Source organism: Sciurus carolinensis, chromosome 1 (genome assembly GCF_902686445.1).
Source record: "Sciurus carolinensis chromosome 1, mSciCar1.2, whole genome shotgun sequence".
NCBI lineage: Eukaryota > Metazoa > Chordata > Mammalia > Rodentia > Sciuridae > Sciurus > Sciurus carolinensis.
This window is the reverse complement of record NC_062213.1, coordinates 89,838,937-89,864,631: the sequence shown is the minus strand read 5'-3', so window position 1 is coordinate 89,864,631 and position 25,695 is coordinate 89,838,937. Positions and strand designations below refer to the sequence as shown.

At 38.6% G+C, this 25,695-nt stretch overlaps 1 protein-coding gene across 5 annotated transcripts in view; it reads right to left on the bottom strand.

Annotated features, from left to right (window-relative positions):
- The window catches only part of Dcaf8 (DDB1 and CUL4 associated factor 8), a 46,569-nt gene that overhangs the window by 8,058 nt on the left and 12,816 nt on the right, over positions 1-25,695 (bottom strand). For all 5 annotated transcript variants that reach the window (XM_047547141.1, XM_047547166.1, XM_047547149.1 and 2 more), the window contains 8 exons: positions 21,092-21,166; positions 17,259-17,929; positions 15,824-15,964; positions 14,193-14,287; positions 7,966-8,076; positions 2,082-2,154; positions 1,589-1,646; positions 959-1,066 (listed from right to left, as the gene is read on the bottom strand). In XM_047547141.1, the coding sequence (XP_047403097.1) occupies positions 959-1,066; positions 1,589-1,646; positions 2,082-2,154; positions 7,966-8,076; positions 14,193-14,287; positions 15,824-15,964; positions 17,259-17,929; positions 21,092-21,140 (1,306 nt within the window). In that variant the 5' untranslated portion in view covers positions 21,141-21,166. The remainder of the gene's footprint in view (positions 1-958; positions 1,067-1,588; positions 1,647-2,081; positions 2,155-7,965; positions 8,077-14,192; positions 14,288-15,823; positions 15,965-17,258; positions 17,930-21,091; positions 21,167-25,695) is intronic.

The following is a 25,695-nucleotide window of genomic DNA, read 5'->3' as shown; positions in this document are numbered from 1 at the left end:
TGGGTCACTGGTTGATCTGAGACTGATGAAAGTATATGTCACAATCACCTAAGACTCATTTGAACTGTGCTTACCAACAAGGCTCTGAATAGCAGGGTTCCATTCTCTAAAATTAGTAAAAAGAAGGAGTCCCAATTACTAAAACCATCCATACTGGTCATTACAGTACATTACTGGTACATTACTGGTACCCTTTTTGTGGGCTGAGATCCAAGTACAGATTATTCCTTCCTTTCGTACCAGCTCAAGAGAAAAAGTAAATCTAAATTCTACTCCAAGTCAAATTATGACACATCTGTTAGCAGTGGTAACGACAAATGGCAATGATTCACCAACTTTTCTGTACATTAGAATAGGAGGTTTACAAAAGTCCCAGCATTCAAGTTGTACCCTATACCAATTAAGTCAGAACATACAGGAGTAGCTCCAGGCATCAGTACTTTTAAAAAGATTGTCAAGTGACTCTAATGTGTACCAAAGTATGGTAACCACAGACACTGAATAAAAAAGGTCAATCTTCATTGCAAGTTTAAACTAGGCACTACCATGACTCCTCCTCTGCCTCGCTCAAAAAAATAATTTCCTCTTCTCTCCCTAGTGGTACAAGCTTATGCTCCATTTTAAGTAAGTCAGCACCACTGACTAAACGCAGATTTTCCCTGACTCCTTAACAAGCTCTTTGTGCCCATTTGGAATTTACCTAAAGAGAAAAAGGGGAAAAAAAATCAGTAAAGTCTTATGCTCAAATCAATTAGAAGCAACATGCCTGCAGTGAAGATGCTTTTGAGTAAAGTGGAGAAAACATGAAAACTCCAGCCCAATGGGATCAACTCTCACTGCCCAAGGTAACACAGAAGCCTATTACTTAGGTAACTCCTCTTTGTACAACCTGAATGAGACACTGTGGTTCTCCAAGCCAAAAAGATTTGGCCACAGAAAACTAGAAAAATAGTCTCACCTGTGGCATTATTTCTGTGGCCCTTATATCTCTTAACATACTGGGCCCCATCACTGTGAGAGGAGTTGAAGAGGTAAATGTCTTCATCATTATAACTGGCCAGGAGCTCTGCCAAGAACAAGAACACAGCAGTGAAGGCAAAAGCTGAAAAATGCAGGAATCAGGAGTTGGGGGTTGGGATGGGGCTTCTTGCTACTAGTGCCCTCTTCTAATACCCAGGTGTAGCACCCATCTTACTTAGTTGGAACAGCAAGCAAGTAAAGTTGTATAGGGCAGACTAGGAACACACTGCCAACCCAGGGGTAGCAGAATCCTCAGGAAGATCATATTCATTCATTGACTTATATTCATGAGTCAAAGACACAAGAACCTGCTCAGGCCTAGTAGCCTGAGCTTTAGGACAGGCCCTGCCAAATATCACCTGCAGCATTCTGCAAATGGTGCCTGGCATCTGCAAGGGTCACTGCTGCATCCTCCCACTATGTGCTCACCATCAATGACTACTCCCCAGCTGCTCCACTTGGAGCTATAGCACAGTGGTGAGCACTGGAGGGCACATGCCTCACTGGCTCAGTAGCTCCCTAGACAGTGGAGGCATGCCAGCCTAGGAGCTGGGTCCTGCTCACGTACCTGTGCCGTCGTGGCTGTACACAAGACAGGTGATGTTTGCTTTGGACTCACTGTTCACCTGCAATAAGGAGCAGATACTGACTGATGCCCCACCCCCCCATTGGCACACCATCTTCAGGAACAGGTTTTCCTTTAAACTCCCCTATATCTTCTCCCAGAGATTGAGAGAAAGAGAGAGAGAGAGACAGGAGTACGACTAATGAAACATGACCACCTCAAAGGGGAGAGTCTTAGGGCCTTGTTGTCTTCTCTCTGCTAGTCATTTCGTATATATGGTTTCATTAGGATTCACCATGACAGTGCAAGGCTGTTACTGTTTTGTTGATGAGAATACTGCCAAGACAAAGCTGGTAAGTTGGGAAGACAAGATTCTAATCCAGGTACATGACTTGAAAGTCCAAGCTCTGCTCTTCCCACTATACCAACAAGTTCAAAGGCAGACTTGGGATCAAGTCAGGGAAGCCAGGAGTCACTGGACCTTCATGAATCTTACCAGGTGATGAGGACAGAATTTCTTGAGTACACCATTATTCTCATTTTCATCAATTTTCCTCTGGTCATAAATCCTGTAATGGAAGAAGCAATGGAAATGTCAAAACTTCCAAAATGATCCCTCAAAGAGCTGCAATTAGTGGCACAAAGCAGTCTGCTGAATGAAGATAAAGGACATTTTCCTCATCAAGCTCTTATGTAAAGATCCTCCATTCCCCAATCCATTTCCAAACCCTAAATCATTCATCCATGTACTTTCCATATCAAGTAGCAATCCTCAATTCCATGAATTTCTAGTGATTAATCTCTCCTCTCAACTTTTATATCACTTACTGCTTATTCCACTTAAATAATTAACATCACAGAAATTTTAAAATTACCTATCCCAAAGAGTTTATTACTCCTGGGCAGAGACCACACTGTTTGTAAATGAATGGGTCTCTGATTCCTTTTTATTTGGCCACTTCTCCCTCTCACATCCCACAACGACTATTAGAAAAACCACCATTTTCTTGAAGACCTTTACTCTTTTCTTTATTGCCATCAAGCAAACTACTTTCATCTTTCCTACTCTCCAATCCAAGTTTTATAAATATTTATGGCACATGTGTGTCAAGTATTATGCTAAGTGTGGAAATAAACTGAGGAAAAAGGTAGATCCAGTCTGTCTCTACTCAGCAGTCTTCTCTAATCTCAGAGACTCTCTAAAGATGCTCTTAATCTCATTATCTCCAGGGACCTTGTTTGATTGACTAGTCCATTTCTCAAACTCTTCTTTCATTGTTGTCTAAAAATTTTTTCCTACTGTTGCTTTTTCTCTCTTTCCCTCAGGAAAATTACTCAAAAGAACAATATAAATTTAATGTTTTTACTTCCTTACTTTCTGTTCACTTCTCAACCCATTCCAATATGGCTTTCACTCTCAATTTACCACTAAACTTCTCAGACTGCAATCTTTAGTAACCTAACTGCCAAAGCCAACAAGATACTTTTCAAAGCTTTCTCTCTTGTTCTGACATTTTTCATTACTACTTCTTGAAACATCATCTTTCCCTGATGGCCAATTGTTCCTCAAAAGTGTTCATGCGCTTGTCTGTTTATCCCTTAAATGCTGATGTTCCCCAGGGACTTAGTCTTGAATTCTGACTTTATACCAGTGAATTTTAACCTGAAGTCCAGAGAGTATGTAAACCTCCAGAAACTGCTTATGTGCATTTTTCTTTCTTTCTTTCTTTCTTTCTTTCTTTCTTTTTTTTTTTAATTTATTTGTTCTCTTTAGATACACATGACCGTAGAGTGTATTCTGACATAGTATACATTACTGGAGTATACCTATTCCAGTTAGGATCCCATTCTTGCAGTTGTAAATGATGTGGAGTTTACTGGTTGTGTATTCATATACAAACATAAAGAAGTTATGTCCAATTCATTCTACTGTCTTCCCTATTCCCATCCCCTCTCCCTTATGTGTATTTTTCTTGAGAAGGGGTCCAAAGTTTTCATATACTCAGAGGTCTGAGTCTCAAAAAGGAGGAAAATCCTGCTCTATACAGTGTCCCCACCTTATCCAGTTTCACTTTTTTCCTTTCAGTTAACTATAATCAAAAATGGTCAAGAAGATATTAAGTTGAAAAGTCTAAAAAGACATAATTCAAAAGTCCTGCATAATTTTTATTATGGTGTAATACTACAAGCGTTCTATATTATTATTAGTTATTATTCTCAATCTCTCACTGTGCCTAATTTATGACTTTTTTCATAGGTATATAGGTATAAGGGGAAAAAAAAAAGTATACAGGGCTCATTACTATCTGCAGTTTCAGGTATCCACTGGGGAATGTATCCCCTGTAGATAAGGGGGGATTATTGTACATTACTTTGATGATAAAATCTCATTACTGATGCTTTAAACACCACCTCCTAAACATGATATATGACTTAAATCTGTTTCCAGACCATACTTATTTTGAGCTCCAGACATATATCTATTTAACAAATGGATATAACAGGTTCCCCAAAAGTAAACTAATTCTAAATGTATCCTTTTCCCCTGAATTTTTTTAATGGCACTATCATTAATGCAAGTGATCAAACAAGAAATCAGGTACCTTCTCGTCTGTATAAAAATTTCTCTCTTGTCAATTTTACTCCCTGGATATATTTTTAGACAGTATTTGCTTTCTTCACCACTTACCACATTTTGCCTAGATAACAGCAGTATCCTTCTAATTCCCCTGCTTGAACTGTCATCAGAATTATGTCTGAAGTGTTAAATTTTATGTAAATTCCTTGATTATATCTCCAGTGATTTTGCAAAATCGACTGAATAAAGTTCAAATCTGTTAGTATGGGTATCTACCACTGCTTCAAGATCTGACACAAGAGCCAGATATAATAGCACATAACTACTTGGGAGGCTGAGAAAGGGGGATTGGAAGTTTGAGGCCAGCATGGGCAACTTAAAGAGGTCCTGTCTCAAAATATCAAAATAAAAATGGCTGTGGCTGAAGTTCAGTGGTAAAGTGGTTGCCTAGCATGTGTGAGAGCCTGGACTCAATCCCAAGTACCACAAAAAAAAAAAAAGAGGATGGTGGAGGAGAGAGGGAAAGAGATGAAAGGAGAAAGGGAGGGAGAAGAGAATTACCCAGGAAACGTTTAATAAATGAACAATAACAAAGTCAGGTGAGTGGCAGGGGGATGGTTACATTATCAATTACAGCTCTTTCAAATTTATTATTCTCTTCACTAACTTTAAATCAACATCTCTCAAATATCACTAAGCCATTATAAGATTCAGCAAGGGCTGGGGAGATGCTCAGCTGGTAGAGTGTTTGCCTCACAAGCACAAAGCCCTGAATTCGATCCTTAGTACAGAAAAAAAAAAAAAAAAAAAAAAAAAAATTCAGCAAGTCAGCAAATTAACAAAAAAATATTGAAATACTCAAGTTCCACAGGATGCTTTTTGATATATGGTATAATTCTGTGTTCCTTAGTATGTAATGCCTTTTGTCCTTTTACTTTATAAGGATATTCTTACCTTTCTCCATTTATTAAGAACCTACTATGTCCTAGATATGATGATGTTAGACAAGGGTTGGTAAACTTTTGTGTATTTTTATACTGGGAATAGAACCCAGGGGCATTTTACTACCACTGAACTATATCCCCAGGCCCTTTTGTTTTTTATTTTGAGACAGAGTCTTCCTAAGTTACTGAGGGTCTTGCTAAATTGCTGAGGCTGGCCTTCAGCTTGAGATCCTTCTGCCTTAGTTCCTTGAGTCACTAGGATAACAGGTGTACATCACCACATCTGGTGGCAAACTTTTTTTTTGAAGAGTAAGACAGTAAAAAGTGGTACTGGAGATTGAAACCAAGGGAGCTTCACACTGAACTATATCCCCAGCCCTTTTTATTTTGAGACAGGGTTTTCCTAAGTTGCTGAGACTGGGCCTTGAACTTGTGACTCCTACCTTAACCTCCTGAGTTGCTGGGCTTATAAGCATGTGCCACTGTGCCCAGCTATCCACAAGGTAAAGTCATCTCTCATCTTCTCCTGTGATTTCTTATTAATACAGTTTATCTCAGAATACAGTTAGAAAATATGGTCTCATTTCAAAAGGAAGATGATGCTTTTCAACTACCATCAAGAAAGCAGAGTCTTCTGTATGGCTTGAGAGGCTGAGGTTCTAAGCAACTTAGTGAGACCCTGTCTCAAAATAAAACAAAAAGGGCTTGGGATATGGCTCAGTGGTTAAGGGTCTCTGGCTCAATCCCCTATACAGAATAATAATAATAATAATAATAATAATAATAATAATAATAATGAAAAAGAAAGCAGAGTCATTCATTTTTATAGTGCTATTGCCTCTTCTCTTTTTCAAGCTGACAATCCCAAAGAAATATAGTTAAAATAAAAACTAGATAGGAATGGATAGTTTACAACTAAAGGTCAGAAGGAAACTAACTGGGGCATTGCAGATTGAATTCATGATGTCTGTTTTCCTTAGGATGTTGTCTCAATAGCCAGTGTTTCAATAAATGTTCACAGGAACAAAGATTATCACTACAGATAAAGAAAATGGCTCAGGATAACAGGAGCCAAAAACCCTCAGTTCACACTTAGGGCTACCATGTCAAATTATTTTTAAATTCAAAACCGATATACAAAATTGCAAGTGCAATGACAATTTATTTATAGAAATGGTAGAAGTCGGGCACAGTGGCACATACTTATAAAACCAGTAACTTGGGAGGCTGAGGTGGGATATTTCAAGTTTGAGGTCAGACTCAGTAACTTAGCGAGGGCCTCAGCAACCTGTCTAAACACTTCTCAAAAGAAAAAAATGTGTAGCCAGGCACAGTGACACATGCCTGTAATCCTAGTGGCTTTTGGAGACTGAGGCAGGAGAATTACAAGTTCAAAGCCAGTGTCAGCAACTTAGCAAGACACTGTCTCCAAATAAAATTTAAAAAGGGCTGGGGATGTGGCTCAGGGGTTAAGTTCCCCTGGATTCAGTCCTTAGTACCAAAACACACACACACAAAAAAAAAGAAGAAGAAGAAAAACAAATGGCCAACCAATATATGAAAAAATGTTCAACATCATTAACAATTAGGGAAATGCAAATCAAAACTACACTGAGATTTTATCTCACACCAGTCAGAATGGCAGTCATCAAGAATAGAAAAAATAAATTTTGGGGAGAATGTGGAGAAAAAGGAAAACTTTTGAACTGTTGGAGGAACTGTAAATTAGTACAACCAAAATGGAAATCAGTATGGCAGTTCCTCAAAACACTAGGCGTGGAACTACCACAAGGTAAAGTCATCTCTCATCTTCTCCTGTGATTTCTTATTAATACAGTTTATCTCAGAATACAGTTAGAAAATATGGTCTCATTTCAAAAGGAAGATGATGCTTTTCAACTACCATCAAGAAAGCAGAATCATTCCTGTATGGCTTGAGAGGCTGAGGCTCTAAGCCATATGACCCAGCTAAATCACTTCTTGATATTTATCCTAAAGAATTAAGGTCACAATCCCCAGCACTGAAAAAAAAAAAAAAAAAAAAAAAAAAAAAAAGAATTAAGGTCACCATACTACAGTGATGCATGCATACCGATGTTTAGCAGCACAATTCATAACAGTCAAACTGTGGAACCAGCCTAGGTATCCATCAACTAATGAATGGTATATGTACACTATGGAGTTTTTATTCAGTCATAAAGAAAAATGAAATCGTGTCATTTGTGGGAAAATGGATGGAACTAGAGACCATTATGTTAAACAAAATAAATCAAATTCAGAAGATCAAGGGTTGTACAGTTTTCTCTTATATGAGGAAAACTAGAGAGGAAAAAGGAAAAATACAAAGGGCTAGGGATGTAATTCAGTAGCAAAGTGCTCCTGGGTTCAAGCCCCAGTACCAAAAAAGGAAAAAGAAAAAAAAGAAAATGGTAGAAGATATTTACTAAAACAGCAACTGCTGGTAATTATGGGCTTATGTGAAGAATTATTAGCTGCTAGTGAAGAACTTGATCAATTCATCAGGTTTCTTTAAAACATGCAAAGTCATCTACATAACAGGAAAAGCCAGCCCTCAGAGACCGTTACATCAAGGAACAGAATACCTCAGAAAGGTGTTTAAGTGTTCTGTAAGTCGGTAAAAATTAACAATGGTGGTAAATGAACTTCCAGGCATTTCATACCTCACCATTCAGGAATACCAAGCAACAGGTTCACAAATTTGACACATTAAGAATGGTCTGCTTTTGTTTTTAAAAACCTGCAATAAATCCTATAGAAAAAAAAATTAAACAAACAAACAAAAAAAGACAATGTGCCAGTCTCGAACTCTCAAAAACACAGAAAAGCAATAGACTCACCTTACAAATTGATCTCGTCCACCTACTGCAAACTGGTGGGTATTGGCAGGATTCACATAGATTGTATACAGCCCCACTTTCTTCTCTTTCTCTTTTGTCACCACCAGTTTCCTTTAAAAGCAGAAAAAAATACAAAGTTTTAGTCTCCTTAAGACCCAGAAGATCCTGACAAATAAAAGCCAAGAAAGCAGTGTAAGCAAGGCTAATAAGAAAATGAAAAGATTCTCATCTGGAAAGAAAAAGTATTTTTGTTTGTCTTAGACACTGAAAAAAGAAAAAGCACATATATTCACTATATGCTACTTTGAAGATGGGGAAAAATTTGCAATAAAATTATTTTCTTGTGTTCCTTAAGAAGTGTGAACTAAAGGTATATGAATGTCCTGCTCTTCAGGAAGCCTTTTAGCTAGAATCCAACATGTTAACAACCAGTCATTAAAGAGATAATATTACCCATACAGTTCCATCCTTTATTTACAAATAGTGTATATCTTCCCAGTCACTTAGAGAGGAGTGGAGGAAGACTTACAGAAACAAGTGGATTAAAAAATAAATTTAGGCCAGGTGTGGTGGTGCAAGCCTGTAATCCTAGAGGCTGGGGAGGCTGACGCAGGAGGATCACGACTTTGTAGCCAGCCTCAGCAAAATCGAGGTGCTCAGCAACTCAGTGAGACCCTGTCTCTAAATAAAATACAAAAATAGGGCTGGGGATGTAGCTCAGTGGTCAAGTGCTTCTGAATTCAATCCCCAGTATCTGCCCCCCCCACCCAACAAGCACACAAACAGAAGCAAAAAATTTAAGTCAGTCTCTCTCTCCCAGAAAGACTCTTCAGTTTTAAAAAACAAAACAACAACAAAAAACACGCACTAAAAAATAAGCCATAGTTTTCTAACACAGAGGTACTCCAAAAGAAAACAGAAGAGAACATTCTTATGAAGATAGCTCTTTGTAAGGCTGAAAAAAATACTTCAAAATTATCCTGCTTGTAACACAAGAAGGGTAAGTGTTAGGACAGCCAAGAGCCCTGAGGAAAACAGAGAAAATTCAGAAGCTTAGAAGAATCTAGCTTAACCATGATTTATCCCAGCTTAACGGTGGCATTAGGAATACCCATATCTAAGTGTCCAGTCAAATCTGACATCATGAAGATTAATAAATTTACAGGCAAGACATCAAGAAACTACAGAAAGAGGCCTGGCTTTAGCTTTTGTTTTTTTATTTTAAGGTTGTATTCATTTTTGATGCTATGGAAACAGAAAGAAATATAACCATGACAATGAATTTTCTTGTAAAGAAACAATTTTAGCATCCTCTCTGCATAGTCAAAAGTCAGTCCAGCTCTGGGCAAAGTAGAGATTTTGATTTTAAAATCTCTGTAGTTTTCCATTAAAAGAAAAGAGTACAGAGATCACTGAAAATGAATATCATTAGGAAGAAATCACCTCTCCCTCATCTCAAAAATCCAAAGCAGAAAATATGTCAAAAGTATTGGTTTCAGTCAGGCACAGTGGCACACGCCTCTAATCCCAGGGATTCAGGAGCTTGAGGCAGGAGGGTCACAAGTTTGAGGCCAGCCAAGGCAACTCAGTGAGAACCTGTCTCAAAATAAAAAATAAAATAGACTGGTGATATAGCTTCATGGTAAAGCACTCCTGGGTTCAATCCCCAGAAACAACAAAAACAACAAAAAGGTGTAACAGTTTCAAGAACAAAGGAAGAGATAGCTCTACTGAATATCAGACAAGGAGAGGAAGGAGGAGGGCTGGGGATTATAGTTCAGTGGTTATCAGTAGAATATGCAGAGACGCTTTAAATAAAAAACGATCAATCAAGGCATTAGGGGGGAAACATTTTTACATCAGAAGTTAGCATGAGAAATATGAGACAAATTCATCAAATTTTGCCTTAATGAGCAGGTATGTCCTACCAAAAAGGGGAAAACAGATTAGGTAGGCCAAAGAATTCCTTTTAAGAACACCTCAAATTAGGTTCCATTGGCAAAAGGAATATACCACCCACAGTTTCATTCAAACTATTTTCTTAAGCTGTTAGACAATTCCATGAGCTCCCAGAGAGACATCTATCACATATATACAAAAAAATTCCCTTATGCCAATTTCATTTTTTAAAAAATGCATGATATAAGCAAGTGTTCAGGCACTACCTGAACACATGAAGATAGCTTGAATTTTTTGACCAAGACCTTCACATTCAGTCTTCTACCTCACTCCAGCCTGTAAAACTACTTCTTTAACTCCTAAAGCAAATACTTTCTGAATACCCTCTCTTATCCCTCCAATCTAGAATCTGGGCCTCCTACTCTGGTTTCTCCAATATGCCAGGCCCTAGTACACGCCTGTGATCCCAGTGACTCGAGAGACTGATGCAGGAGGACTGCAAATTTGAAGCCAGCCTCAGTAACTTAGTAAGACCCTCAGCATTCAGTAAAACCCTATCTCCAAAAAATAAAAAAGGACTGGAGATGTAGCTCAGTGGTAAACTGGCCACAGGTGTAATCCCCAGTACCAAGGAGATGGGGGGGAAACAGTTTTCCCAATTCTTCCTCCTTTACTTTCCATGCTACCATTGTGCTCTCAGTCAGATTTTCTGCCTACATTTTATTCCAAATAATCTGCCAAACTCATTTACTCTACCCATTATTTAAATCATTCCTGTGGCTGAATAGTAGGTTCCCTCTGAACCTGATACACAGGAAAAAATCTCATTCTGCTTCACACAACTCTAACATGGTAGATCAAATAAATTCATTATCATTTCTTGTATCTGTATCCTTTCCTTCTCCTATGGAAAACCTGCTACTGTCCCATTATCATCAAAAAATGACAACCTTATAACTGGCAACAACAAACATTTGGTTCAAGAGATTAAATGTTCTTCTCAAAGCTAGATAACTAGGGATATAGCTCAGTTGGTAGAGGCCCTGGGTTCAAATCCCCAGCACCGCAAAAAAAAAAAAAAAAAAAAAAAAAAATTGTTTAAAAGCTAGATAACTAAAGAGCTACAACTATAGACATTTCTTAATTTATAGTGGGGTTTTGGCCCAATAAACCCATCATAAATTGAAAATGCATTTAACACACCTAGCTTACTGAATACCATAGCTGGGCCACATAGTACAGTGTCAGTTGTTTGCTTTCATGATTGGATGGCTGAATAGGAACTATGGCTTTTTGCAACTGCCCAGCATTGCAACAGCACTGCAACTCTGGGGAAAAGATCAAAATTTCAAAATTTGAAGTGTAGAATCTATACTGAATCTATATCACTTTCACACCATCATAATGTTGAAAAATCACTGTCATGCATCATAAGTTGGGGATCTTCTGTACTAGAGGGCAAAGCCCTTCACACTCAGGCTTATTCCTTAGTCCCCTTCGTGTGTGTGTGTGTGTGTGTGTGTGTATGTCTGTCTGTCTGTCTGTCTGTCTCTCTCTCTCTCTCTCTATATATATATATATTTTTTTTTTTTTTTTTTTCATACTGGGGATTAAACCCAGGACACTTTACCACTGAGATACATTTCCAACACTTCTTATTTTCAGACAGGGTCTCACTGAGTTGATGAGATTGGCCTTCTGCTTCATCCTCCTGAGTCACTAGGATTACAGGCATGTGCCACCATAGTGTTCCCCTTCCACTATGAACCCAACACCATTTCCCAAACTTCCTCCTCTTAAGGGTATATAAATAACCAGTATATCCTTTTTCTGAGCCTGAAACATTTCCATCATTTAAGCAGTTGTTGAAATTCTACTTTCCAGACAACTTTTTCAAGACATCTCTCTAAAGATAAAAGCATCGACATCCCTTTCTTAATACTGGTATTGAACTACATCTGTAATAATTTTTAAAACTAAAAAGACAATAAATAATCTAGGCATCAATCAACAAGGCATTGATGAGATAAACAGTGGTGTGCCAATGTGCCATGGTTAAAAATTAGGCTTTCAGTATTAAGATTCCTCAAAAAACTAGGGAATGACACCACCATATAACCCAGGTATCCCACTCCTTGGTATTTTCCCAAAAGATCTGAAATTGGCATACTGCAGTGATACAACCACCTCAATGTTTATAGCCATACAATTCACAATTGTTAAATTATGGAATCGACCCAGATGCCTGTCAATAGATGAATGAATTAAGAAATTGTGCTGTGTGCGTGTGTGTGTGTGTGTGTGTGTGTGTGTGTAAATAAAATGGAGCTCTACTCAGCCCTAAAAATAATGAACCTGCTGCGTGAGGTTCACTATAATCCCAGTGGCTCAGGAGGCTGAGGCAGGAGGATCCCAAGTTCAAAGCCAGCCTCAGCAATTTAGCAAGGCCCTAAGCAACTTAGCAAGACCCTCAAAATAAAAAATAAAATGGGCTAGGGATGGGGTTCAGAGGTTGAGTGTTCCCGAGTTCAATCCCTGCTACAAAAAAAAAAAAAAAAAAAAAAAAAAAAAAAAAAAAAAAAAGGCATTTGCCAGTAAATGGATGGAAATGAAAAATATCATGCTAAGTGAAATAAGTCAAACTCAGAAACCCAAAGGTTGAATGTTTTCTCTCATATGTGGAAGCTAGAGTTAAATAAAGGAAAGGGGGAGAGAAGGATAGGACAGCATAAAGAACCAATCAAACAGAAATTAATAGATGAGCTAAAGGAAGTCTAGTAGGGTAGAGGAAAGAGAATGGGAGAGGTAAAGGAGGGGAAGGAAAAGGGCATGACCTGAAACCAATTTCTATGCATGTATGAGTGTGTCAGGATGAACCCAACTACTATGTATAACTGTAAAGCTCTAATCAAAAACAAAACCAAAAAAAAAATAATAGAATATTAGATAGGCTTGGTGAGACTGAAACAGGAGGATTCCAAGTTCAAGGCCAGCCTCAGCAATTTAGTGAAATCCTTAGCAACTCCACAAGACCCTGTCTCAAAATAAAAAATGAAAGGACTGGGGATATAGCTCAGAGATAAAGTGGCCTGGGTTCAATTCCCAGTACCACACATAAAAATTAAAATTAGGTAAGCTTTTATAGTCTGACATAGATCTGCAAAACACATTAAAATATTAAAAAGGCAAACTTCAAAAGCATAGTGTGTATGTGTATGCATACATATAATTATCCCATTTATGGGGGACAGTGTATATGTATATATTTAGGTACACATATTCAAAAGGGTCTGGAGAGGTTTTCAAAATTACTAATAATGGTTACCAATGGCTAGAAAACTTGGGGGTACACAGGGAGAATTTATATTTTGTCTATGTGCTTTACTCTTTGAATCTCTTAAAAGTAATCTGCTTATTATAAGAGCAATAAAAATTTTTTTTTTTTTTTTTTTTTTTTTTTGCGGTACTGGGGATCGAACTCAGGGCCTTGTGCTTGTGAGGCAAGCACTCTACCAGCTGAGCTATCTCCCCAGCCCAATAAAAATTTTTTTAAAAAGGAAACTTAAATAAGTAATAGAAGCTACAACTTAATTCCAGCCATGGAGCCAGAAGCTATACTTGAGCATCAAATATAAACATATATAAATTGATACACACATGTATGTATACATATGTGCATATATACACACACACACCAACAATCTTTACAGAAAGGGATTATAAGTCAGGGTAGATCTTAAGCCCACAGTAAAACCAAAGAAACTGAGGTTCAGGATATTACATAGGTCATAACTAGTTGGGCCTGAGTTAAGATTTAAACTAGGACAGATCAACATGTATCCAAATAAGATGCTGTGTTCTTTCTATGGGATCACAGAATTAAAATAATTTATACATAAATTATTTGTCTTAAATTCACGTATGAGTGGGCTGTGGTATGATAGAACTCTATGATAGCTAACAATATTTTTTTCAAGGTTTATCATTTGATAAACTGAATTGAAAATTTACAGGATCCTGTCTCTCTAAGCTAGTATGTAATGTTTCTTGTACATAAAGTGAATGGCACCTACGTGGCTGGAAAGGATGAGATCAAGTTATTAAAGCCCTCGTATAATAACCGCTGTCTGAGAAATGAAAGTAAACTCTGTGGTATTTCACTCTGAGAAACAGGCCTAAAAAGTAAGGAATTCTAAACCTTAAACTATCTCTTACCATAGACACAAAGGTACTACTCTGATGGACCTGAGAGCTGAGCATTATCAGGACATATGAAATACTTTCAGGGCCAAGGAATGGAATTTTATAAAGATTATTGCTATACTCACGAAGCTGGCCGGTCTTGTCTCAGGTCAATAGTGAAGACAACTGCATCTTCCCCTGCAGACAGGAACGTACAGGGAGAGTCTGGTTCTAGGGCCAACTAAAGGAGACAAAGGGAAATGGATGAGGTTTCTAAAGATCAGAATTAGAGTCAGTCTAGTTCCCACTCCTTTACTTTTAGAAAGAGATGCATTTAAAATGCCTTGGCAAGTGGGCTGGGGTTGTAGCTCAGTGGTGGAGCACTTGCTTAGCATGTGTGAGGCACCAGGTTCGATCCTCAGCACCACATAAAAATAAATAAATAAAATAAAGGCATTGTGTCCATCTATAAAAAAGAAAATGTCTTGGTAAGAGCAATGTCTACCTTTGTTGTTGTTGTTACTGTAAAATGCTAGGAAAAAAGATAACTTAAGCTCTACTCACTCTTATTCTGTGAACTATTCACGGTCTGTTTATTCTATACAATTTAAAAGGACAGGTGATTTGCTATTTTAACTAAGTCCCAAAGGGATGTGAATAGAGTTACCAAAGAAAAATATTAGTCATGAAAAATTCATTCTCAAAAATCAATTTTATGCCTTCAGATATGGAGAAACATGGCAATAAAGTTTCCTTCTTTTTCTTCACGCTTCATTCCCTACACCCTAGTTCTAAAAAGGAGTCTTCTAATGGGGTTGGGGACAGGTTTAAGAATCAGAGAGGGGGCTGGGGAGATAGCTCAGTCAGTAGAGTGCTTGCCTTGCAAGCACAAGGCCCTGGGTTCGATCCCCAGCACCCAAAAAAAAAAAAAAAAAAAAAAAAAAAAAAAAAAATCAGAGATAGGTGATTTTCACATTTCCTGAAGCATCTGAATAAGGATGCTACATATTTTCTTAGGGTTTGAAAGAAGGGATTACAATCCCTTTTTTCTTTTTTTTTTTTTTTAACCATCCTTTTAATAACATGGAAAAACAAAATACCTACCCTAAGAATGGAGAGTTTTTAGTTCCTTACTAGCTACCACCATGACTACTTGGCCTATATTCACAGCTCTAAATGGGGCTTCCAGAAATAGTGTCACTTATGAGCTGCAAGTTGTAAGCTGGAAAGTTGGAGTGCTAACATACGAAGAACCAACTACTAGCACTCTGGAAATGTTAAAAATGTTCTAAAAACAATGAGAATAACTTTAAGGGATTTGGAAAGCATGAGACATCAAGGATCTCCAAACCAACCACTGCTCAGCCTAGAAGACATAATCAACAGAATGCTACAAGTATGTGATCTGATGATCTTTCAAATACTTGTTTTGGGTGGCTGTTTTTGCTCCCTTCTTAACTACACAAATCTTAGCACTGAAAAAGATGAGGCAGATGACCATAACAAAAGGGACACAATAGGCAGAGATAAGGGATGATAATGGTTGATATCCATAAAAGATTTAGACTCACAAACTTTGTTTTTTCACTTTTTGTGCAGTTGTGGGGACTGAACTTGTGTGCTCTATCACCAAGTTGCATTGCTGCCCTTTTTATTTTGAGAAAGGGTCTTGCTAAGTTGCCTAGGTTGGACTCGGACTTGCTATCCTCTTGCCTCAGCTTCCTGAGTATCTGGAATTACAGGTGTGTGCTACCATGGCTAGCTGAGACTTTCTTACCTTGTGGGATGCTCCCTTGTGCTGGGCCACACGCTTTGTATTCTTGCAGCACTGTGTGGCAGACAGTTCTGCTACCCGAACCTGCCCATCCCGGGCACACATCGCCAGGGTAGAATCACCGCTGTTGGGAAGGAATTTGGCCTGGAGTATTAAGAATCAAACAAACAACAAACAAAAAAACATAAAAAGAAATTTGAAAAGGTGACAGTAAGAGGAAAAAACAAAAAAAAGAGATGATGACCCCAGTTCACCCTTTTTTCTTGCATGACAATTTTTTTTTTTGGAAACTAGGGGTTAAACCCAGGTATACTTTACCATTGAACTTCACCCCCAGCCTCTTTTTAACATTCTTCCTTTTTTTTTGTCAGTGCTGGGGATTGAACCCAGGACTTTATGTATGCCATTGCAAGCAGCTCAGCCTTTTTTTCTTTTTCCTTAAATTTTGAGACAGGGTCTTGTTAAGTTGCTGAGGGTTTCACTAAGTTGCCCATGCTGGCCTTGAACTTAAGAGGTCTTTTTGCTTCAAGTTGCTGGAATTAGAGACATGCACCACTGTGCCCAGTGTTTTTCTATTCATACAGCGGAATAAACCTAATTTCTCTTAGGAGTTAAAAGAACTTCCTCTGATGTAAAAGCACATTTCAGTTGACTCTGAAAGGTTGAAGTGGTACATGAGTAAGCGCTCATGTGAATTAGGGTTGTACCTAATAGAGAGAAAGTAAGAAATATTCAGGAAGCAAACATAAATTTGCCACAAAGGAAAAGGAAATTATGAATACTGGGGAAAAAAAAGGGAACAAATTTATGGAGGATGGGGCTAAGGAGTAAAATCTTCAAGGAATAATAACAAGGAATATTAGCTAATTCCTAGCAAATGTTATTAAGTACCAGTCATGATTCTTCATGCTTAGCTTCCATTGGTTTTGTTATTGCTGTTGTTTTCCTTTTTTTTGGTGGGGGCTAAAATCCAGGGTCTTACCCATTCTGGGCAAGAACTCTACCAACAAACTATCCTCCAAGCCTATCAACTGTTATTTAATCCTCATAATTCTATCTGATATCAGTTCCATTTTACAAATTAAATAACTTCACATGTGTTAGGGCCAGGATTTGAGTCTAGGCAGTTTGGTTCAAGAGCCCATGCTCTTAATACTATATTACCTTCTACCACTGCATCTATAATACATCCCTGATGAGTTCCAAGAACTTATAATGAGGTTTCTGATGCTTATATGTAAGCATATCTGATGCTTATTCTCTTAAGGAAATAAGAGGTTGCCATGGGTCTTTCAGTGTGTCACTAAGGGAACCAATGTAAGGTCCTAATGTCTAATTCCTACCAAAACTCACTTTCAGCTTCCACTCTAAGCAGCAGCTCAGATTTTTCTGATTCAAGTCTGATTCTCTCAGTTGCTATTATGAATCCTTGCCTCACCTGGAAGACATTACTTTTGTGGCCACTCTCGAAGTCCAGTACTGGCTGCCGCCGTACCCAATCCCACACCACCACCTTCAGGTCATCGCTGCCACTGGCCAGCCAGGTGCCGCGCTGGTTAAAGTGCAGGGTATTGACACAACCGGTATGGCCCTCAAGCCCATGCTGCAGGCGGAACCTCTGTACAAAGACTCTTGCCCCACAGGCCTCATATACAAAGCGGGCACTTGAACCCAGCTCCCGTTCCCTAAGGGCAGGGAGGGCTTGCCAGCGAGGTCGGGGCAGGGCTGTTGTCTCTGAGGACACCCAGTCTTCCAAGGCCCGCTCATCATCTGATGAGTCCTGGTCACGGTTAGCTCGCTTGCGCTGTACACGGCGCCGAGGTTGTTCTTCTTCCTCCTCTTCTTCCTCTTCCTCTTCCTCTGAGCGATCATGAACTCGGTTTTCATCATTGATGGAATAATGGCCAGTGTCCTCCATGCTGTCAGAGTCCTTTTCTTCACCTGAGCTTTCTGTGTCTGTGCCTCGACTTTCTGTACTGGTGCGATTGGGGCCACCATCATCCCCAGTCAAGCTTAAACTCAGGTCTGAGGCCTCTACTTCAATGCCTGAGGATGTTTCCCTTCCCTCTTCAGCTCCAGACATCTCCTCTGGACTGCTCGACAGGCTTCCTGCACATTAATAAAGAATGGGTAGGTAAAAGGCAAAAATAAGGAAATAGGATTAGGATAGTTATCAGAGGGATTTTGCACTATAGTCTTAGAAACCATTATATCAAAAGACTAAGAAACAATCTTCAGTCAAAGTGTTTCCATTACAAATGCTTATAGAGTACTTCTAGAGGAAATCTTGTAACGAACAAGAAATTGAAAAGATTAAGATCAAAGCAACACACACATAAATGTATTTCAATAAAAGCAAAGAACTACATGACAATCTGTAATAAGTTCTGGAGAGGCTACGTGTTGGCATATTGTACCAAAGTGTGCCTGACACAACCACCTTAGGCTCTGTCCTGTTGTATAGGCATCCATTAGTTACAGCAAATAATTAGACTGACTATAAGAAAATTTCCAGTTGGGTACAATGGCACACACCAGTAATCCCAGCAATTTAGGAGACCAAGGCAGAAGAATCCCAAGTTGGAGACCAGCCTGGGCAAGTTAGTAAGACGTGTCTCAAAATAAAAAAATAAAAAGGGCTGGGATGTAGCTCAATGGTAGAGTGCTTGCTTAGCATGCATGAGGCCCTGGGTTTAATTCGCAATAACACCAAGACAAAAAAAAGTTGTTAAGAAAGGAAGAAGAGATTTTTTTTTTTTTTTTTTTTTTTTTTTTTTGTGGTGCTGGGGATTGAACCCAGGGCGTTGTGCATGCGAGGCAGAAGAAGAGATTTTTAACACTGCGTGCTCATGACCTTCTTTCCTCAGATGACTACAAATTTTTATCTTGCCAGTCTAAAACCTGTTAGGGAAAGACAGATCAGCTGTTGACTCCAATATGATGTTTAACTCTAATACCCTAATACTAATGCTTAACTCTAATACTGATGTTTACGAATTCATAACTGGAGCACCATTAGAGAAATGCAAATCAAAACTACTTTTAAGATTTCATCTCACATCAGTCAGAATGGCAATTATCAAGAATTCAACCAATAAGAAGTGTTGGTAAGGATGTGGGGAAAAAGGTACACTCATACACTGTTGTTGGAACTGCAGACTGGTGCAACCACTTTGGAAAGCAGTATGAAGATTCGTAAGAAAACTTGGAATGGAACCATCGTTTGACCCAGATATTCCGCTCCTTGGTTTATACTGAAAGGACTTAAAATCAGCATGTGATGCAGCCACATCAATGTTTATAGCAGCTCAATTCACAATAGTGAAACTATGGAACCAACCTAGATGCCCTTCAACAGATGAATGGACAAAGAAAATGTGGTACATATACACAATGGAATATTACTCAGCCTTAAATAAGAATGAAATTATGCATTTGCAGGTAAATGGATGGAACTAGAGAATATCATGCTAAGTGAAATAAGCCAATCCCAAAAATCTAAAGGCTGAATATTTTCTCCGATAAATGGATGCTGATCCATAGTGAGGGGTGAATAAGGAAGAATGAAGGAATTTTGGATTATGCAGAAGGGAGTGAGGCAAGGGGTGGAGAGGTGGGGATGGGAAGGACAGTAGAATGGGACAGACATTATTACCCTATATACAAGTATGAAAAACAAATTTTTTAAAATAATAAAAAAAAAAAAAAAAAAAAAAAGAACTGGAGCACCTTACTGATTAGTCATCTGGTATAAAGCAGTTATTTGTCAAGATCCTTGAAGCAACAGAAATCCTAGACAAAACCCAGTACAGAAAACACATAAACAATACAAGTACTTTGTTTTGATGGAAGGATGGGTGACACAGAAGTACCTCAGCTAAGAGCACAGTGTGAAAACACCTGGGCTAGGAGTTGGAGGAGAAAGGGAAAGTTAACAGAAATTTGAATAAGTCCAGAATCATATTTAGTGAGACTGTTACATATGTTAGGAAAGTTAAAGAGGCTGGCCACAGTGGCGCATGCCTATAATCCCACTTAGTCGGTAGGCTGAGGCAGGAGGATGGAAAGTTCAAAACCAGCCTCAGCAACACAGCGAGGCCCTGAGCAACTAAGCAAGACACTGTTTCAAAATAAAAACATAAAAAGGGGTGGGCATGTGGCTCAGTGGTAAAAAACCCCTGGATTCAATTCTCACTACCCACCCCCTCAAAAAAGTTAGAGAGATATAATTTGAAATGTGATTGGGCTTGAGCTGGGGAGTGCTAAGAAGGGATAAAAAATACCACACCTAACAAGTAAGTGGGAGAGGAAAAATAAAATAACAAAACTCTGAGATATTACTAATATTGACAAATGCAGACTCTGAAAGTTCTATCACATTAATATAAGGACTGGAATGTATTAAACACTCAGCAAGAAGGTCACAACTATCAATGTATATGTTCTAGTCCAGGGTTGGCGAATTTCTTCTGTAAAGGGCCAGACAGTAAAAATGTTAGGACCTGCAGATCATATGGCACTTTCACAACTATTCAAACTCATTAGCACACACACACAAAAAAATCCATGAACACCACATAAATGAATGGATATAAAACTTCACAAAAATAAGTGGCAGGCTGGCTTTGGCTTTTAGGTTATAATTTGCCAATCCTTGATCTAAACTAATGACCAAGTTCTAAATCAATAATTTAACTTAAATCCCTCTGGAACCCTATGCCTTTCAACTAATCCCACTGAAAAAGGAGGGGAAGGAAAAAAGGAAGGCAGGTACAATCCTAGTTGGTTAGGGTTGTAACTTCATTTTATTTTGGCATTGGGGATTGAACCCAGGGCTTCACACATGCTAAATATGCACTCTACCATTGAGTTATATCCCCAGCCTGATAACTTTATCTCTTATCTAATATCTTTGATGAATCTATTATCTACCATGTAAAGAGACCTCTCAATATAACCGGAGAATCTCATCTTCCCCTCAAACTCCCTTGTTCCCATTGTCAGTTAGGTCTTATTTTTCTCCTTCATTAATAACACTTCCTAAGCGCAGCCCACCTTTACAGCCTTCCAGAATTCTAACCTCCTGACTTCTTGAAATGTTACTGTTTTCATAAGTGAAAACACCAGATAAAATTTGAAGGAATAGTATGTTCTATACTCAAAACAACCCAGGAAGGGTTTCTTCCCCCACTAAAATCCTCCCATTTTTCGGGGAAGAGGAGAATTTCAGTTTATAGTAAAAATAGCTTCATCTTCATTTTGGCCCCTTACCATTAGCTAAGTCTGTTTTGCCATCTGTGCTGCTCCCTTTGCTGGACATCTTTAATGATGTTTGCTGTAGCCAGCCTGGATTTGGGAGAAGAAAATGAAATAATTAGAAAACAACTTCAGAAAGAAAACAAAAGGTACAAAGAGATTAAACAATGTACAGGCTTTGTCAGTTTTATAAAAATGATTTTTGTTGTGTGTGCTTAATAGGTCTTCTCAGCTACTGAAAAGCACATCAGAACTTTTCCCCCTATATCTAATTCCATAAAGGAAAATATTTGGGGAAGTCAACTGCCATCTCTTTACCTTATTAACTGAGTAACTGGCAGTGTTTTTTCAGGGTAAGAAGGAACTGAAATAAAACCTGGAACAGTAGGCACATATCAAATGACCGAGGACTGCAGGCAAAGAGCATCAACTCAACACAGAAAGCTAGCTTCAGCACTTCCCTGTAGACAAGGGTATTCTGTTTTGAGCAATACTCATATGTATCCACAAACTCTGTAAAACTCTTGTTTTCACAACATGAACATTCAGGTTCTTGATATCATTTTACACACCAATCAACAGAGGTAGCAGAAATCAAGCTCCTGTTAATTACTGAACTTGGGCTTTATGTTCACTCAGATTTCTTGTTTCAAGCTTATTATAGATATTTTGGAATATAAGAAGCAGAGCTGAAATTTGAACTCAAGAGCACCTAAGACTCCTAAGAAAAACTCTTAAAGTTTTCCCCCTTTTATGGCTAATAGTCACCAAGTGCAAAGGTGGGAAAGAAAAAGGCATTTCCATTAAACTACCTCAGCTCACTTTATACAATGGCAGACCTTCACCTAATACCACCAACTTTCATCAGACTTGTCATTCTGGCAAATTCTAACTAGGAACCAGGCTATATAGCTTATTTCCTTTATGCCACCATAGCACATTCATCCCCTACACCGCCCCGCCAGCCTTACTGCCACCTCCAGCAAATTCCAAAGAGTAAAGAATAATATTATTCAAACCAGAATTTTGTTAAGCCCTTTCAGTGCCTTGGACAAAAGGCAGTAGTAAAAGACAAAGTATGATTATGACCCCAGTCCTTGGGCCCAGGCACACTGGCCTCTAATCTTTCAACAGCCCTTTCATTCTGGTAACAATTATCCCAGAAGCAGCCCCATCCTTATGCTTGCCCCCTACTCTCCTCTATAGAAATCCATGCTGCTTCATAAAAAGTATCCTCTGCCAAGAGACAGCTGCCCAAAGATTTCTCACTGTAGGCCAGAGTAGGGGAGTAGAAACACTGCAGGAACAGGGTTGAAGTTAAATTTGAGGAAAGGACACCTGGAAAGGAGATGATAAAAGACAATGCCAACAAAAAGAACATGTGTGAAGCCACATAAAGGAAACACTGAAGAGCTGTTTGTAAAGCAGGCTGTTTTCCTCCTCTTACTTTGACATATATAATTCTATAACAGTATTCCTCACACAGCACTCTTAATGCATCTCTTAAGTGCATTAATTCCCATTTCATGGGACACTTCTGTTTTTCCTTCTCAATAGTCCCTATTTATAGTCTTTAGCATCTCAGCAATATCTTTGCCACACTTGGTATAAAATTAATTATATTAACTGCAAAAGTCCTATGACATGGGGAAAATAATTGCACTGCTTTGCAGAAATTACAAAGTAAAGTCATAAGCAGACCACTGTCTTGCGGTCAACTGGGAATGGATTTTTCTTACCCCTGAATCCCCCCCCGGAGCCGGGGATCGAACCCAGGGCTCTGTGCTTGCAAGGCAAGCACTTTACCAACTGAGCTATCTCCCCAGCCCACTTACCCCCGAATTAAAACTGTCTACCACACTTCTCATTCTATCATTATCGACTCCCAGATAAAAATTTAAAAAGTCAGCTCCAGAGAACCTTTCTCAAAATTAATATCAACTTCTACAATAGTCCAAACTGCCTAAACTTTAGAGTCATAACTTCTCTAACATATACATTTGCTCTTCCAGACTCCATGATCAGGAATAACCAAAGACTATATATTCTCATCCAGCTCTGAGATGTGGAAAAAAGGGAGGCATGAGGTTCAGCATATACCCAGAGGTTGTGGAATAGTTTTGGGTGACCCTGCTTAAGGTTCTTTCAAAAAATGGCTGTCAGAATTTAATGCTAAATTCAGAAAGAGAAAATCCTGTGAATACTTAGGTCAATCCTGTTTAATCACTGAGTTAATAGGAAGAAACCAGAGTTTAGCAAAATCAGTCCTAAGACTGAAAATTAGATGTCCAGGATTTCAGTATGTAAGCCATGCCATTAGCATACTTTGCACCCTTAGATGAGCTACTTAAACTTCTCTGCACTTCATTTTCTCTAGCTATAAAATAGCAAGTTGAGTGCACTATATTAAAAAATCCAAGCCAGGCAATGGTGCAAACCTGAAATCCCAGGGGCTTGGAAAGCTGAGGCAAGATGATCTCAAGGTCAAAGCCAGCCTCAGCAACTTAATGAGGCCCTATGCAAGTTAGCAAGAAACCGTCTCAAAATAAAAAATAAGGACTGGGGATGTGGCTCAGTGGTTAAGCATCCTTGGGTTCGATCCCTGGCTGGGGGAGGGGGCGGGGGCGGGGAGAGAAAAATCCAAATTCTGAAACTTTTTGAGCTCTGACGTGACAATCAAAAAGCTTCAGATTTCAGAGCACTTGAGATTTTCATATTAGGGATGCTCAACCAGTAAAGTCTGTACAAATATTCCAAAAATTGAAAAACTCTGAAATGTGAAACACTTCTGGTTTCAAGCATTTCATCTATGGGACATTCTACCTGTAGTAATTCCAGAGATGCTATAGATAAGCAGAATTTTATTTTAAAACTTTTGGAGAAGGGTATTCTGGAGCAGGTCTCCAAACTTTATGAATCTCTCAGTGAAAAGTTTGAGCAGAAACACCCAATATTTGTGTTGACATGCAATCAGCTCTCCTTAAATATTCAGATTAACTTTTCTAGGATAAATACCTAATAGATAATTTGACATTCTTTTCCTATATATCACTGGAACACCTTATGTCTCTTAAGTGCACTAATTTATACTAATTTATTTCATGGGATCACTTCTCTAGAAAGTCAAGAAATGATGGCAATAAAACACAACTATTTTTGGAATGAATTGTTAGAATATAAATTTTAATCAAAAGTTGCGTGTGGTGGCACATTCCTGTAATCCCAGAGACGGGAGGTTGAGAAGGTAGAAATACTATGGGAACTTTGGAATATAATTAGGTTTAGATGGAGTCATAGCTGGGGCCCTCACAATAGGATTAGTGTCTTTATACAAGACACCAGAGTTCTGTCTCACCACTTCCATGTTAGGACACAGTGACTAGGTGGACATGTACAAGCTAGGAAGAAAGACTTCACCAGATACCAATCACATAGGCACTTAAATCTTAGACTCTGGGCCTTCAGAACTGAGAAAACAAATTTCTGTTGTTTAAGGCACCAATTTAAAGTATATTGCTATGGAAGTCTAAGCTATTTAAGATGCGATCTAAATTAAAGCAGGTAGAGACACTGTCTATACCCTGGAACTCAAGTATAGGAGCCACTCTAGAGTCTCTCACACTGACCCATGAATACAAACAACCTTATAATCTGAAGTTTGGGACCACATTTGACCCAAACGCACATTATCTTCATGATTCCCCTGCCCCCCCATATTGGGGACTGAACTCAGGGGTACTCTACCACTGAGCTATATTCTGAACCCTTTTTTATTCTGAGACAAGGTTTCACTAAAATGTTCACGCTTGCCTTGAACTTGCAATTCTCCTGCCTAAGCCCCCCGAGTAGGTGGGGTTAGAGGTGTGTGTCACCATGTCTGACTCTTCATTCTTCAATACATTACACCTCCCCCCCAAAATCCAGTTTTATTTTCATTAATTTCCATGTACATTCAGTCCAAAGCAAACCATGCTGGGCTTAGAAGAGCTGATGAGCTCACTGCCCCAGGTAGCTGGAGGAGTTTAATTAGATTAGCTCTCCTGCCTGTACTCTAAAAATAGCGGTAACCCCTGCCAAACTGAAGGTTAAAGAGTAAACCAGTGGAGGATGGGGAAAAGGCCAGGTATCATTTTAATTTCACTAAGAAACTCCGGTGGCCTAGTTTTTTATGCCTTAATAAGGCCCTGCACTTTTAGCCAACTATGTGAAATATTAACTAAAAACTAAGCAGAGTTTATATATTAGATAAGAGGACTCTGTAGAAGAGGTATCAAACATCTCATTTCAAATCAATGGGGCTGCTTTCCCTTGCAAAAGAGGCTATGTATGATAGAACAATTGGATATCCAAAGCAAAAAGAAAAAAAAAATAACAAAAACACCCTTAACCCATAAATTGCACAATATGCAAAAACTAACTCAAAGTGGGTTATAGGCTGGGGTGTAGTTCAATGGTAGAACATGTGCTTAGCATGCAAAAGGCCCTGCATTCAAGCCCAAGCATCCAAAACATACATACATAAAGGAATTCAAGATCTAAATGTATAAGTTAAAATAACACAATTGCTAGAAAAAAACAAAGATGATTATCTTTGTGACCCTGAGGTAGGCAACTATTTC